The sequence below is a fragment of the Myxine glutinosa genome, chromosome 2 (assembly GCF_964187855.1).
Source record: "Myxine glutinosa chromosome 2, kmMyxGlut1.1, whole genome shotgun sequence".
Lineage (NCBI taxonomy): Eukaryota > Metazoa > Chordata > Myxini > Myxiniformes > Myxinidae > Myxine > Myxine glutinosa.
The window spans coordinates 132,765,667-132,778,827 of NC_136262.1; the positions used below are offsets into that span (position 1 = coordinate 132,765,667).

General features: G+C 52.5%; 1 protein-coding gene across 3 annotated transcripts in view; it reads right to left on the reverse strand.

Moving 5' to 3' along the window:
- LOC137421239 (bromodomain-containing protein 9) overlaps positions 1–13,161 on the reverse strand; it is a 170,732-nt gene that overhangs the window by 114,481 nt on the left and 43,090 nt on the right. For all 3 annotated transcript variants that reach the window (XM_068107105.2, XM_068107104.2, XM_068107103.2), the window contains exons 3-5: positions 3,802–3,937; positions 3,552–3,609; positions 2,263–2,407 (exon numbers count right to left, since the gene is read on the reverse strand). In XM_068107105.2, the coding sequence (XP_067963206.1) occupies positions 2,263–2,407; positions 3,552–3,609; positions 3,802–3,937 (339 nt within the window). The remainder of the gene's footprint in view (positions 1–2,262; positions 2,408–3,551; positions 3,610–3,801; positions 3,938–13,161) is intronic.

Sequence of the window (13,161 nt, forward strand, 5' to 3'; positions counted from 1 at the left end):
GGGGAAGAGAGAGGGAAGCACAACACAGTAGGGAACATGGACACCTGGAGATCTGTGGAAGGGGGAGGGCTGGGGCAGGGTATGTGAGATAAACAAGATGGACTCTACTCGGACTTTCCGGAAAGAAAACGGAATTTGAAGGAGGTGGGTTTGGGGTGGATTAACGGGGGTATAAAAAATCAAGGCTTTGGATGGGGGAAGATAAGAGATGGTGGTGAACCGCTGTTTTAAAGACCTGGAAGGAGGAGTGGGATTGAAGAGAGTGTGTGTTTGTTCCAGATGTGGGAGAAAAGAGGAATGAAGGAGTGAAGGTGAGCAGAGAGTCTTGATTTTGGAAGTTTCACCAGAAGAAGGGTGTGGCAGACCTTGTGTCCTGCAGGAATATTTGGGGGACAGGGCACAGCCAGAGCAGGGGGAGCTAGGCCAGAGGGGAGTTGGAAGAAGATAGAAAGACCACCAACCTGCCGGTGGAGAAAGAGTGAGAGACCCTCAGAATCAGCTTCATCTCTGGAGATGCCAATGATTCTAAATGCTTTGGTTTCTACAGCGTGAAGCTGAGCTGGTGTGAGGCAGGAGCACCAGCCCAGAGGGGAGAGCAGTACTCCATCAAGCTGTGGATGTAAGCCTTGTATGTGGTGAGGAGCTCAGGTGTGCCTAGGAAGGACTTCGCACGACGGGGGATGCCCAGTCGGCGACTGGCTTTGGAGGCCAGATTTGAAATGTGGTTTTCCCATGAAAGATCATGGCAGATAGTGAGACCCAAAAGCTTGAGTGATAGAACTTCTTTGAGAAGATTGTTGAGAAAGTAGATGGGAGGGTTGTCCAGACAGTCTTTTTGGAGAGACAAAGTGAGAGTGTGAGATTTGTCAGGATTGAAAGACATGTTCCACTTGTTGGACCAGTTTGTGATTTTATCCAGGTCTGTAGAGAGTGAAGAGGCTGCTGCCTGTCAATGTGAGGGGTGAGATATGGAGCGGCAGAGAGTAGAGTCATCAGCAAAAAAGATAGAGAGAATTTTCCACAGTCGGAGAGATAATTGATGAAGATTAGAAACAGCACAGGGCCCAGAACACTGCCTTGGGGGACTCCAGCCTGAACAGGAAAGGGGAGATGAGAGGATTCCATTTACAGCCACACATTGACAAGGACCGGAGAGGAAGTCCGCTAGCCATGTGTGGAGATTTCCATGGATACCATAAGAGGAAAGTTTGGCAAGCAGAGCTGGGTGCCAGACCGTATCGAAGGCACGAGATCTGTCAAGGGACACAGCTCTGATTTCCTGTTTGACATTGAGGACCTCCATCCATTGTTGAGACAGCAGAACCAGCATGTCCAGAGTAGAATGACCTGGTCTGAATCCAAATGGATGATCCAAGATCAAGCCATTGGAGAAGACAAAGGATTTAATATCAGAAGCGATGACTGCATTTGAACTACATGCCGTTGTTTATAAAATCTAATTCTAATCGGGACATTGAATTTTGTATGAACTGGTAACATTGCTGTGTTTTTAGAATACATAGCCACTTTGTTTAAGATTGTGTATTGTATCAAACCATTTAACGTCATGAAGTCATTGATATTTTTAGGACTTGCGTAATTGATTAACATTCTTTTTCTTATCAATATCTTGCATTATACCATATTTCTATCAAACTAAGCTTACATGTAATAATTTGACAAATCAATATCCAGCTCTTGGTATCCACCAAAGGTAGAACCTAACACAAATCAACAACATAAAATTTCCAACACAATCATCTTCAGGGAATGAGGGAGAGGAGGGTATTTTAAAGGTTGAAAGGTCAAATGCCTGATAACTTCTTCTTTTTTTTTAACCCAAGTTGTTTTTATAATTATGAATAAGTAAATAAATACTATATGGCTGTGAAGGATATATGATTAAATCATCATTTAAAGTGGGTTTGGGGTATCTAAGAGAAAGTGTCCCAGAACTATCATTTTCACCCTACTGTTAAGTGTAAGACTTTATCACGATCCGTAGCATATCATTCAGGGAGAGGCATAGCATATCATTCATTTACAAGAATCTCAGAAATGATTGAGATGTTCAGAAAACACGGATATCTACGGACACATGTAGTGTTATACATAGCCACTATATAGCCACTATATAACACGGATATCCACTATACATACTCGTCGAGGGAGGGTTACAATGTTATCAGGCCATTTTGTGTACAGTATTAGAATAAGAGTTGCCACAGTAATTGTTATTCAAAACTTTGAAGTTCAGCTCACTTTAAATTCAGTGACAGATTTGTACTCCTGAGAGTCAATCTTATGCCGCATGGTGCTGAAGTCCATAGGATTCTTGATAATCATGGAGTATCCAGGTGCAATCACATCGGTCACAGGAAAAGCAAAAAAGCCATTGGGATCTTTCCTAAGAAACAAAACTATGTGATTATACTCAAACAGAAAAAAACAGCTGCAATGATGAGCATCGGCTGAGGAAGAGATGATAATTTTAATTCTCAATTAATAGATTAATAATTTCAATTAACACATGTAATTAATAATAGAGGCAGAGAGAGAAGCAAAGAGAGAAGTGCAAAGAAAGAAGCAGAGAGAGAGGTAGAGAGGGAGAGGGAGAGGCAGAGGGGGGAGGCAGAGGGGGGGAGGCAGAGGGGGAGAGGCAGAGGGGGAGAGGCAGAGGGGGAGAGGCAGAAGGGGAGAGGCAGAGGGGGAGAGGTAGAGGAGGAGAGGCAGAGGCAGAGAGAGAGGCAGAGAGACGGAGAGGCAGAGGGGCAGAGGCAGAGGGGGAGAGGCAGAGGGGGAGAGACATAGAGGGAGAGGCAGAGGGGGAGAGGCAGAGGGGGAGAGGCAGAGGGGGAGAGGCAGAGGGGGAGAGGCAGAGGGGGAGAGGCAGAGGGGGAGAGGCAGAAGGGGAGAGGCAGAGGGGGAGAGGTAGAGGAGGAGAGGCAGAGGCAGAGAGAGAGGCAGAGAGACGGAGAGGCAGAGGCAGAGAGAGAAGCAGAGAGACGGAGAGGCAGAGGCAGAGAGGCAGAGGCAGAGAGAGAAGCAGAGAGAGACGGAGAGGCAGAGGCAGAGAGAGAAGCAGAGAGACGGAGAGGCAGAGGCAGAGAGAGAAGCAGAAAGACGGAGAGGCAGAGGCAGAGAGGCAGAGGCAGAGAGAAGCAGAGAGACGGAGAGGCAGAGGCAGAGAGAGAGGCAGAGGGACGGAGAGGCAGGGGCAGAGAGGCAGAGGCAGAGGCAGAGAGAGAAGCAGAGAGACGGAGAGGCAGAGGCAGAGAGAGAAGCAGAGAGACGGAGAGGCAGAGGCAGAGAGAGAAACAGAGAGACGGAGAGGCAGAGGCAGAGAGAGAAGCAGAGAGACGGAGAGGCAGAGGCAGAGAGAGAAGCAGAGAGACGGAGAGGCAGAGGCAGAGGCGAGATTAAAAAGAATGGTCCAAAAGGCAAAATAAAAGTTCAATCCAGAATTATCAGAGCAAATTGATCGCTGAGAATAGACACTCATTAAAACGTCTTATTCAACAAAATGGCGACGACAGTGAAGGACAACCTACCTCTGTAGGTTCTGAAGCAAATGATCCAACAAATGCTGCAATGGTGTCTGATGAGTGTCTAGGAAATACCACAAGGAAATATTTACAAGCACATGGCCAGGTATTAATATGTGCAACACGCAACACACACACAGACAAATACACACACACACACACACACACACACACACACACACACACACACACACACACACACACACACACACACACACATACACACAGCCTGCTACCCAGAGCCAATGTAACAAACCTGCTGCTTTAGCACAAGGCAATGGGACAGATGGGTTTATTGGATCCTCCAAAGCACAACGTTTTGCAGAACTGCACCGCAAGCTTTCCTGGTGCTCATCTCCCTGCTCCAGCTCCCGCTTCCTCCGTTTTTCTTCCTGTCAGCATAGAAGAAAAAGAAAGGAGCACGCAAAACTAAAACAATTATCATTTTCAGAAATTATATATTTTTAATCATTAGTAAATTATATGTCTACATAAGGCAAATGTATTTCCCTCCCCAATACTGTAAACCCCATACTTGTTTGATTCTTTCTCCACCACATTTATCAGATGTATTATGTACAAACCAAAATGACGACAAAGCATGTTAGCCAAAAGTGGAGAAGCTAATCCCATACCTCTCCCACCGCCCCCTTCCCATGCCCCCCCCCCCCCAAAGCCCTCGCCCTCTCTCAGATCTCTCGATGTCTCCATGTCTCTCGGTCCCTGCTCTCAAATGTTGTGTTTGTGTCCTTCCCCCTCTCTCCCCATCTTGTCTACCGCTCCCGATGTTATATGTTTTATGTGTCGGTTTGTCTTTCTGTGTGATTAATGTTCGCTCTTTCACGAGCCTCGATCTTGTATACAAAAAAAAAAAAAAAAAAAAACCCAAAGGTGGAGAGGAAGTCACAACATATAATTTTGCAAAGTCCACATCATTACCTCCGCCATTGAAGATGAACCGCCTTTGGAGGCATTTTTTACCCGTGGGGGTTGGACTTTTTTGGGCACCGTGGTCCCCTTTTTGAAGCAATGTTTTACGGCCGGATACCATTCCTGCCGCCAACCCTGTTAGTCGCCTCTTGCGACACAGTTAATAATAGAGGCAGAGAGAGAAGCAAAGAGAGAAGCGTAAATAAAGAAGCAGAGAGCAGTGTTAGTCGCGGGGGAATTACCAGTGAACTGGTACTCAATTTGCCGACCACGGAAGGATGACAGGCCGAGTCAACCCCACAGGCCGAGTTAATTCAGAGATCGACCGGGATTCGAACCCAGGATCCTAGGATCCCAAGCTGGCACCCTAACCGCTAAGCCAACACCAGGCTTCTGCCATTGAAGATGGATGGAGGTTATGTTTTCACCCTTGTCTGTTTGTCTGTGAACAGGATATCTCAAAAAAAAAGTTGTGAACGGATTCAGATGAAATTTGGTGGAGAGCTTTGGTATGTGACAAGGATAAAATGATTAGATTTCAGTGAAGATCTGGATCTGAGAATATTTAAGTGATTCTTCACCATTGCATGATAGTGCCAAGAATGATATATAACATGCTATCTCAAAAAGTTGTGGATTACTTATTACAAAACTTGGTGGACAAATTGAGTAGGTGACAAGAACAAGCCAATTAGATGTTGATTCAGGTCCGAATCCAGATCCGGCCCATCAGTGGGATACAAAACGTAAAGTGTTCAGCCTGATGGAGGTATGTACTCCAATGAGTGCCGTTCTAGTTGTTATGTGATAATTAAAGAATGAAAATGAAAATTACCTTCTCTGTGTTGTAATATCACAGGAATGTTATACTACTCATTCAGTTGATTAAAAAAAAAACGATACAACTGGCTGCTTACTGGGGTTAATAAGATTATGATCCGAGTTTACCGAGTATAACTCATTTGAGAACTTCAACCTCAAAAAGATGCTCTCGTTTTTCTTTATTCAAATTTTGCTGCAAGGCTTTGGCAAATTTATTGCACTTGCATTTCACGTGTTGCACGATTATGGATGCCAATTTATTCGTTGTTATTTGTATCACTGTATGCATCAAAGAACTTACACTTTTGTCAATTACTTCACAGAAAGACAAAAAAATGCTGCCTTTAAAGAGGTGTCAACATTGTTTGGAAATTCAAGAATGCCATCAATACCAAGCCTGTGTTTGCACCTATTTTGGCCAAGTTTGTTTAATTCTCCATTTTTTACAACAGGTGTCAGGTCAAGGCAGATGAAAAAATGTCATTTGTAAAATCATTCAAGTCTATGCCACCAAGTCATGACAAAGTGGAAGATATCTCTGACTAAGTGGAAGAAATAAATACAAATCTAACAAATTAAATGGTCAGTATTGGTAACTTTTTGGGTGAATTCAAAACTGGGTAAAAATAAGGAAGTACAAAATATCAAGGCAATAGAGAGAATGTCAGAAATTGCACATCGGCAAAACTAACGAAAGAGGAACATTAGTGGAAATGGCTTCGAAAAATAAATTCTTCAGTATGAGTACATTTGTTAAAAAATAAATAAGTAAAGGAATCAGGATAATGGATACATCCAAACAGGGCATGATTGTAGCGACCCATGGGTCCCCCAAGCAAGACCAGCATCAGAATCTCCTTGCTCCAGCCGGTGACGTCACCGGCGGGGAACCACGGCGCCAGAGTGGCTGGTCACGTGACCACCAAAGCGTGCCGCGCGTGCGGGTATAATCAGCTACATCTGTTGATCACGTGACCACCGAAGCACGCCTCGCTTGAGAGGCGTGGCTTTCGGTTTCAGTTTCGGTTTCTGGTTGTGCTTTATAATGCAGCCCGATAAACGGGCTTTTCAGTGTTCCCGAGTTGGTTTTGAGAATAAATATCTTCTCGGACGAGTTTGTGTCCAGCCGTCATTTTGTCCGTCTCATGCTGGAGCCCGGGCTCCTTCACTGGTGACCCCGAATTTGCAACACGCGATGGACACCGCAGTGTCCCTCAAGCTGCCCACCTTCTGGGAAGCACATGCCGCTGTCTGGTTCGCGCAGGCGGACTCCCAGTTCGCCCTGCGTGGCATCACGGAGGACGCCACCCGCTACCATTACGTGGTCGCCGCGCTCGGCTCCGCGACCGCCGCCCACTGCCTGAGCTTCCTCCAGAACCCGCCCGCTGACGGCAAGTACGACGCCATCAAGGCACTTCTGCTGGGCGCGTTCGTCCTCTCCCCGGCTGAGCGCGCACGACGCCTGCTCGACCTACTTGAGCTCGGCGATACGCGCCCGTCCGAGCGCATGGACTACATGCTCGCGTTGCTCGGCGAGCACCCCTCGGATTTCCTGTTTCAGGAGCTCTTTCTTCGCCAGCTCCCGGCCCGGGTACGGGTCGCCCTGGCAGGTACGACCATCGTAAACCCCCGCGACCTCGCCAAGGAGGCCGACAAGATCGCTTCGGCAAGCCAGCTCGCCGGAGCGGCGAGCCAGCTTGTCAGGGTGGCGGCCGGGAGCCTTCCCGCCCACCCGCCCGACGCCCGCGACGCAGTTTCCTTCCCGGAGACCGCCGGGCCGGCACGACTGGCAGCGGCGATGCCGCGTCGCCGGTCCCGACGCGTCGACCGGAGCCCCCGCCGGACCCGGCCTGGTGCTATTTCCACGCCAGGTTCGGGCGGCAGGCCCGATCATGCCGACCCCCGTGCACGTTCGGCAAGTCGGGAAACGGGCGAGCCGGCGTTCCCTCCCAGCAATGAACGCCGGCCGTTCCGGAAACCTGCTGCTCATCGCGGACCGAGCGTCGGGGCAGCGCTTCCTCTGCGACACCGGCGCCCAGCTGAGCGTCATTCCCGCTTCGGCGGAGGACAGGCGGGCCGCCGTTTGCGGCCCCCCACTGGTCGCGGCCAACGGCTCCACCATCCACACCTTCGGCCCACGCACCGTCGCCCTCCGCTTCGGCAGCCAGCTCTTTCACTGGGAGTTCGTGACGGCGGACGTCCCCATGGCTTTGTTCGGGGCCGATTTCCTGTGCGCCCACGGGCTGCTGGTCGACGTGAAACGCCGGCGTCTCGTCAACGCCGAGACTTTCAGCTCCCTGGTGTGCGCCTTGAGCCGGGCCGCACCCACCGAGTTTCCCTGCGCCCTCCCATTGGCGGACGACTTCGCACGTCTCCTCGCGGAGTTCCCGGCCCTCACGCGGCCGACGTTTTCGGCCATCGCAGTGAGGCACGGCATCGAGCATCACATCCCCACTACGGGCCTGCCGGTGTACGCCCAGGCTCGCCGTCTCGACCCCGGCAAACTTGCCGTCGCCAAGGCCGAGTTCACGGCGCTGGAGGGCCTCGGCATCGTGCGGTGCTCCAGCAGCGCCTGGGCCTCGCCGTTGCACATCGTCCCGAAGCCGGGGGGCGGATGGCGGCCATGCGGCGACTACCGCCGCCTCAACGACGCCACTACCCCCGACAGGTACCCCGTCCCACACATCCAGGATTTTTCCGCCCGGTTGGCGGGGCGGACCATTTTTTCTAAAGTGGACCTGATTCGGGGGTACCACCAGGTGCCCGTCCGCCCGGCCGACATCCCGAAGACGGCCGTGATCACACCTTTCGGCCTCTTCGAGTTCCTCCGGATGCCCTTCGGCCTCAAAAACGCGGCGCAGGCGTTCCAGCGCCTGATGGACGGCGTGCTGCGCGACCTGCCGTTCCTCTTCACCTACCTGGACGACATCCTTGTCGCCAGCACGTCCAGAGCCGAGCACCTCCTCCACCTCCGGACGCTCTTCGGCCGCCTCAGCGAGCACGGCTTGATTGTCAACCCGGCCAAATGTCACTTTGGTGCGGCGACGATCGACTTTTTGGGCCACCGCATCACCCGGAACGGCGCTGTGCCGCTGCCGGCCAAAGTCGAGGCCATCGCCGCTTTCCCGCGCCCCCGCTCCGTCAAGGCGCTGCAGGAGTTCCTCGGGATGGTGAACGTCTATCACCGCTTTGTGCCCTGAGCGGCGCAACTCATGCGGCCCTTGTACGCCGCCCTCCGCGGCCAGCCGGCGAAGCACGACGTCGTCTGGTCCACAGACATGGATGCGGCTTTTGCCGGGGCGAAACGGGCCCTCGACAACGCCACGCTGCTGGCCCACCCGGTACCCCATGCCCCCATCGCCCTCACTACGGACGCCTCCGACTACGCCGTGGGCACGGTCCATGAACAATGGGTGAACGGGGCCTGGCAGCTGCTCGCGTTCTTCAGCCGGCAACTCCTGCCCAACGAGCTGAAGTACAGCACGTTCAACCGCGAGCTCCTCGGGCTGTACCTGGCCGTCCGCCATTTTCGCCACCTCCTGGAGGGCCGCCCATTCCCGGCCTTTGTCGACCACAAGCCATTGATTTTCGCAATGGCCAAGGTCACGGAGCCGTGGTCGGCCCGCCAGCAGCGCCACCTCTCCGCCGTGTCGGAATACACCACGGACATCCGGCACGTCGCCGGGAAAGACAACACCGTGGCCGACTGCCTTTCTCGGGCCGGCGCCAACGCCGTCCACCTCGGCGTGGATTTCGCCCTGATGGCGACGGACCAGGCCACCGACGGCACGGTGCAGGCGCTCAGGGTGGCAGACACGGGCCTCCGCTTGGCTGACGTCCCCTTCGCGGGCACGGTCCTGCTTTGCGACGTCTCCCAAGGCCGACCGCGCCCCGTCGTGCCGGTCTCCTGGCGGCGCCACATTTTCGCTTCCCTCCACGACCTCTCGCACCCAAGCCAGAAGGCGTCGCAGAAGCTGGTGTCGGCACGCTTCGTCTGGCACGGGTTGCGACGGGACGTCCGCGACTGGGCCAATGCCTGCACAGCCTGCCAGCGGGCCAAGGTCCACCGTCACACCCTGGCTCCGTTGGCTCCTTTCACCATGCCCGAGTGGCGTTTCGACCACGTCCACGTGGACCTGGTGGGTCCTCTGCCCCCATCGTGGGGGTTCACCCACCTGCTCACCATGGTGGACAGGACCACCAGGTGGCCGGAGGCCGTGCCCCTCACCTCCACCACCACCGCCGACGTGGCGCAGGCGTTCATCGCCACCTGGGTCGCGTGTTTCGGTGCACCGGCGGACATCTCATCCGACCGCGGCCCACAGTTCACGTCCGAACTTTGGGGCGCGGTCGCCCGCTCGTTGGGAGTCACTCTGCACCGCACCACGGCCTACCACCCCCAAGCCAACGGGTTGTGTGAGCGGCTTCACCGCTCCATGAAGGCCACACTCATGGCCGGCCTCCAGGGCGACGGGTGGGCCGACCGGCTCCCGTGGGTCCTTTTCGGCCTCCGCACGGCCCCCAAGGAGGATCTCCAGGCGTCCACCGCCGAGCTGGTGTACGGCCAGACTCTCCGCGTCCCGGGCGAGTTCGTGCCCGACGCCACCAGCCCCTGGTCCGCCGCGCGCCAGCGCACTGACTTCCAGGAGGCCGCCCAACGTTTCGCCCCGGTGCCAACGTCCCGCCACGGCGACCCCCACTCCTACATCCCCCCAGCACTCCGCACGGCGGAGTACGTCTTTGTGCGCCACGACGCGCACCGGGGGCCGCTCCGGCCACCTTACGATGGGCCCTTCCGGGTCCTACGCCGGGACAACAAGTCCTTCATCGTCAGCATCGGCGGCCGGGCGGACCGGATCTCGCTGGACCGCCTCAAACCGGCCCACATGGACGTCGGCCAGCCGCCACGGCTGGCTCTACCACCGCGGCGCGGCCGCCCCCCGTCCACTACACCCCCCGTCCGACCACCCACCACAACACCGGACCCCCCCCCCCCCCCGCGACTAGCCAGGGGTCGTTTCGGTCGGGTCATCCGGACCCCCCTCAGGTTGACCTCCCTGGACCAAGTCCATTCTGGGGGGGCGTGTGTAGCGACCCATGGGTCCCCCAAGCAAGACCAGCATCAGAATCTCCTTGCTCCAGCCGGTGACGTCACCGGCGGGGAACCACGGCGCCAGAGTGGCTTGTCACGTGACCACCAAAGCGTGCCGGGCGTGCGGGTATAATCAGCTACACCTGTTGATCACGTGACCACCGAAGCACGCCTCGCTTGAGAGGCGTGGCTTTCGGTTTCGGTTTCTGGTTGTGCTTTATAATGCAGCCCGATAAACGGGCTTTTCAGTGTTCCCGAGTTGGTTTTGAGACTAAATATCTTCTCGGACGAGTTTGTGTCCAGCCGTCATTTTGTCCGTCTCATGCTGGAGCGCGGGCTACTTCATGATAACCGTTTAAATACCAACGGAGACCACCGAATGGGAAGGAATAAACAGGTATTCAATCTAAAACTATAAAATGCAAGAACAACAAGAAAGAGGAATCAGAGATCGCAAACCCTCATCAGCATGATTGTGTTTTTAGTGTTTTTTGAGGCTTTTGTGTGAAAACAAATATTACCGCTGAACCACGTGACCGATGACGTCATTATTTTTTTTCCTCAACCAATTTATCCATAGATGATGCTCAATAAATTTCATCTTGATCGGATAAAGTTTTGTACTTGTTGAATGATGACGTCATAATGGAGGCACCAATGACATAATCATTAACATATGTTATTCCCCATGGAGATTGGAGAGTTCTTTACAATGAGCCATGTCTCAATTTTTTCTACGCAGCGCTTTCGGAGATATAGAGGTGCAAAGTTTTTCGGTTTTTCCAAGATGGCGCCCATACCACGTGAACCTATGACATCATAATTATCATTTTAAAAAATCTACAAGTGGAGGCACACCAATGGTGAAAATTTCCTGTCAATCGGACCAAGAGTTGCAGAGAAAAGCATATTTATTCTGTCTGAACAAACAGACAGACAGACAGACAAACAGACAGACAAAAACAACAACATGCATTTTAAGGCAATTTTCCCTGCTAGAGTGGGGGTTAGCCTTGCGGTCCCCATGACAATCTTCTCCATTTTGCCCTATTTTCTGCATCTCTCCTTGTTAACCCCCTTGCCCGCATTTCTTCTTCCACCATCTTCAGCCAAGTCTTTCTCGGTCTTCCCCGTCCTCTACTTCCTTCTACATTCATTTCCATCACTCTTCTCAACCAGTTACTTTCATCCTTCCTCAACACATGACCAAACCATCTCAACCTGTTCCTCTTCACAGCATCCATCACAGGCTCGATTCCCATCATCTTTCGCAATTCATCATTTGTCTTCTTCTCTCTCAACGATACTCCGCAGTCCGCACATCCACCGAACCATTCGCATTTCCACCATTTCCAGCCTTCGTTGCTGCTCTACGTTCATTACCCATGTCTCGCTCCCATAAATCATAACACTTCTCACACATGCAACATACACCTTTCCCTTCAGCTTCAACGAAACTCCCCTCCACATCAGCACGCCACTCAGTTCCCGAAACTTCTTCCATGCACATCTCACTCAAGCAACCGTTGCCGAGTCTGATCCACCTTCTCCATTCGGCATGTCTCCGAGGGAGCAAAATGTTTTCACACCTTCCAGCGTCACGCCGTCTCCAAGATCCAACTCAACATTTCCTCCATCTGCAGCTCCCTCTGTGCACACCTTACATTTGAATGTAGCTGCCACACTGGTTAATGACCCTCTCTTGTCCTTTGTCCTGGCTCTGTCCCGCAAATATTCCTACAGGTCGCACAAGATCTGCCTGCAACCCTCTTTTGGTTAAACTGCCAAAATCAAGACTCTCTGCTCACCTTCACTCCTTCATTCCTCTTTTCTCCCGCCTCTGGAACAAACTCCCTCACTCTCTTCAATCCCACTCCACCCTCCAAGTCTTTAAAACAGCTGTTCACCACCATCTCTTATCTTCCCCCATCCAAAACCTTGATCTTTTCTACCCCCGCTAATTTCACCCCAATTCCCCTTTTTGAAATACCAACTTCTGTCCTGGAAGTCCTTGGTGTCCTTGGTGTCCTTGTGCTTTATACTTCTCCCTCCCCCTCCCCCTTCCCATGCCTCCTCCCCCTGGGCCCTCTCCCTTCCACACATCTCCCTGCTCTCAGATGTTGTGTTTGTGTGCTTCCCCTTTTCTCCCCATCTTGTCTTCCGCTCCCTCTTTTTGTGTATTTTGTTTGTCTGGTCGATTTATTTGTGAAGTAAATGTTAGCTCTTTCACGAACCTCGATTCAGTATACAAAATCTCAGACCACTACATTTTTGATGAAACCACTCAGCGCACATTGTACATTGAATGGACTTCACTCAGACACCCTTCCTGCACACAGCACATGGCCACTTCCCAGTTCTTTCAAACCTCACCACATGCTTTACCACTTGCCATCACCTTCGTCTTTCCGATATTCACATTCAGACCTTTTGTCTCCATACATTCCTTCCACTTGTTCATCTTTTCCTTCAGTCCATCCATACTGTTACGGATCTCTCCGTCGGCCTTCTCCCCTTAAGAAGGGGGGATTAGTCCCCTTGTCCGCGACTGACCGACGTGAGTCCTGGGGGTCCCAACGCTCCTCCCGGTCGGGAGCAGCCAGGGTATTTGGTCTACAAAAAGTCCCAAGGACCTGAGTGCCACTCTTGACCGCGAGCAAGGGAGGGACTCCCGCTCGAACCCCGGTTTGGATGGTCTAGTTGCCGAGCGGTTTTTAGCAACCCGAAGTTCGAGTCATTAGCAAAGACTAAACCCGATCCTGAAACGTTGGC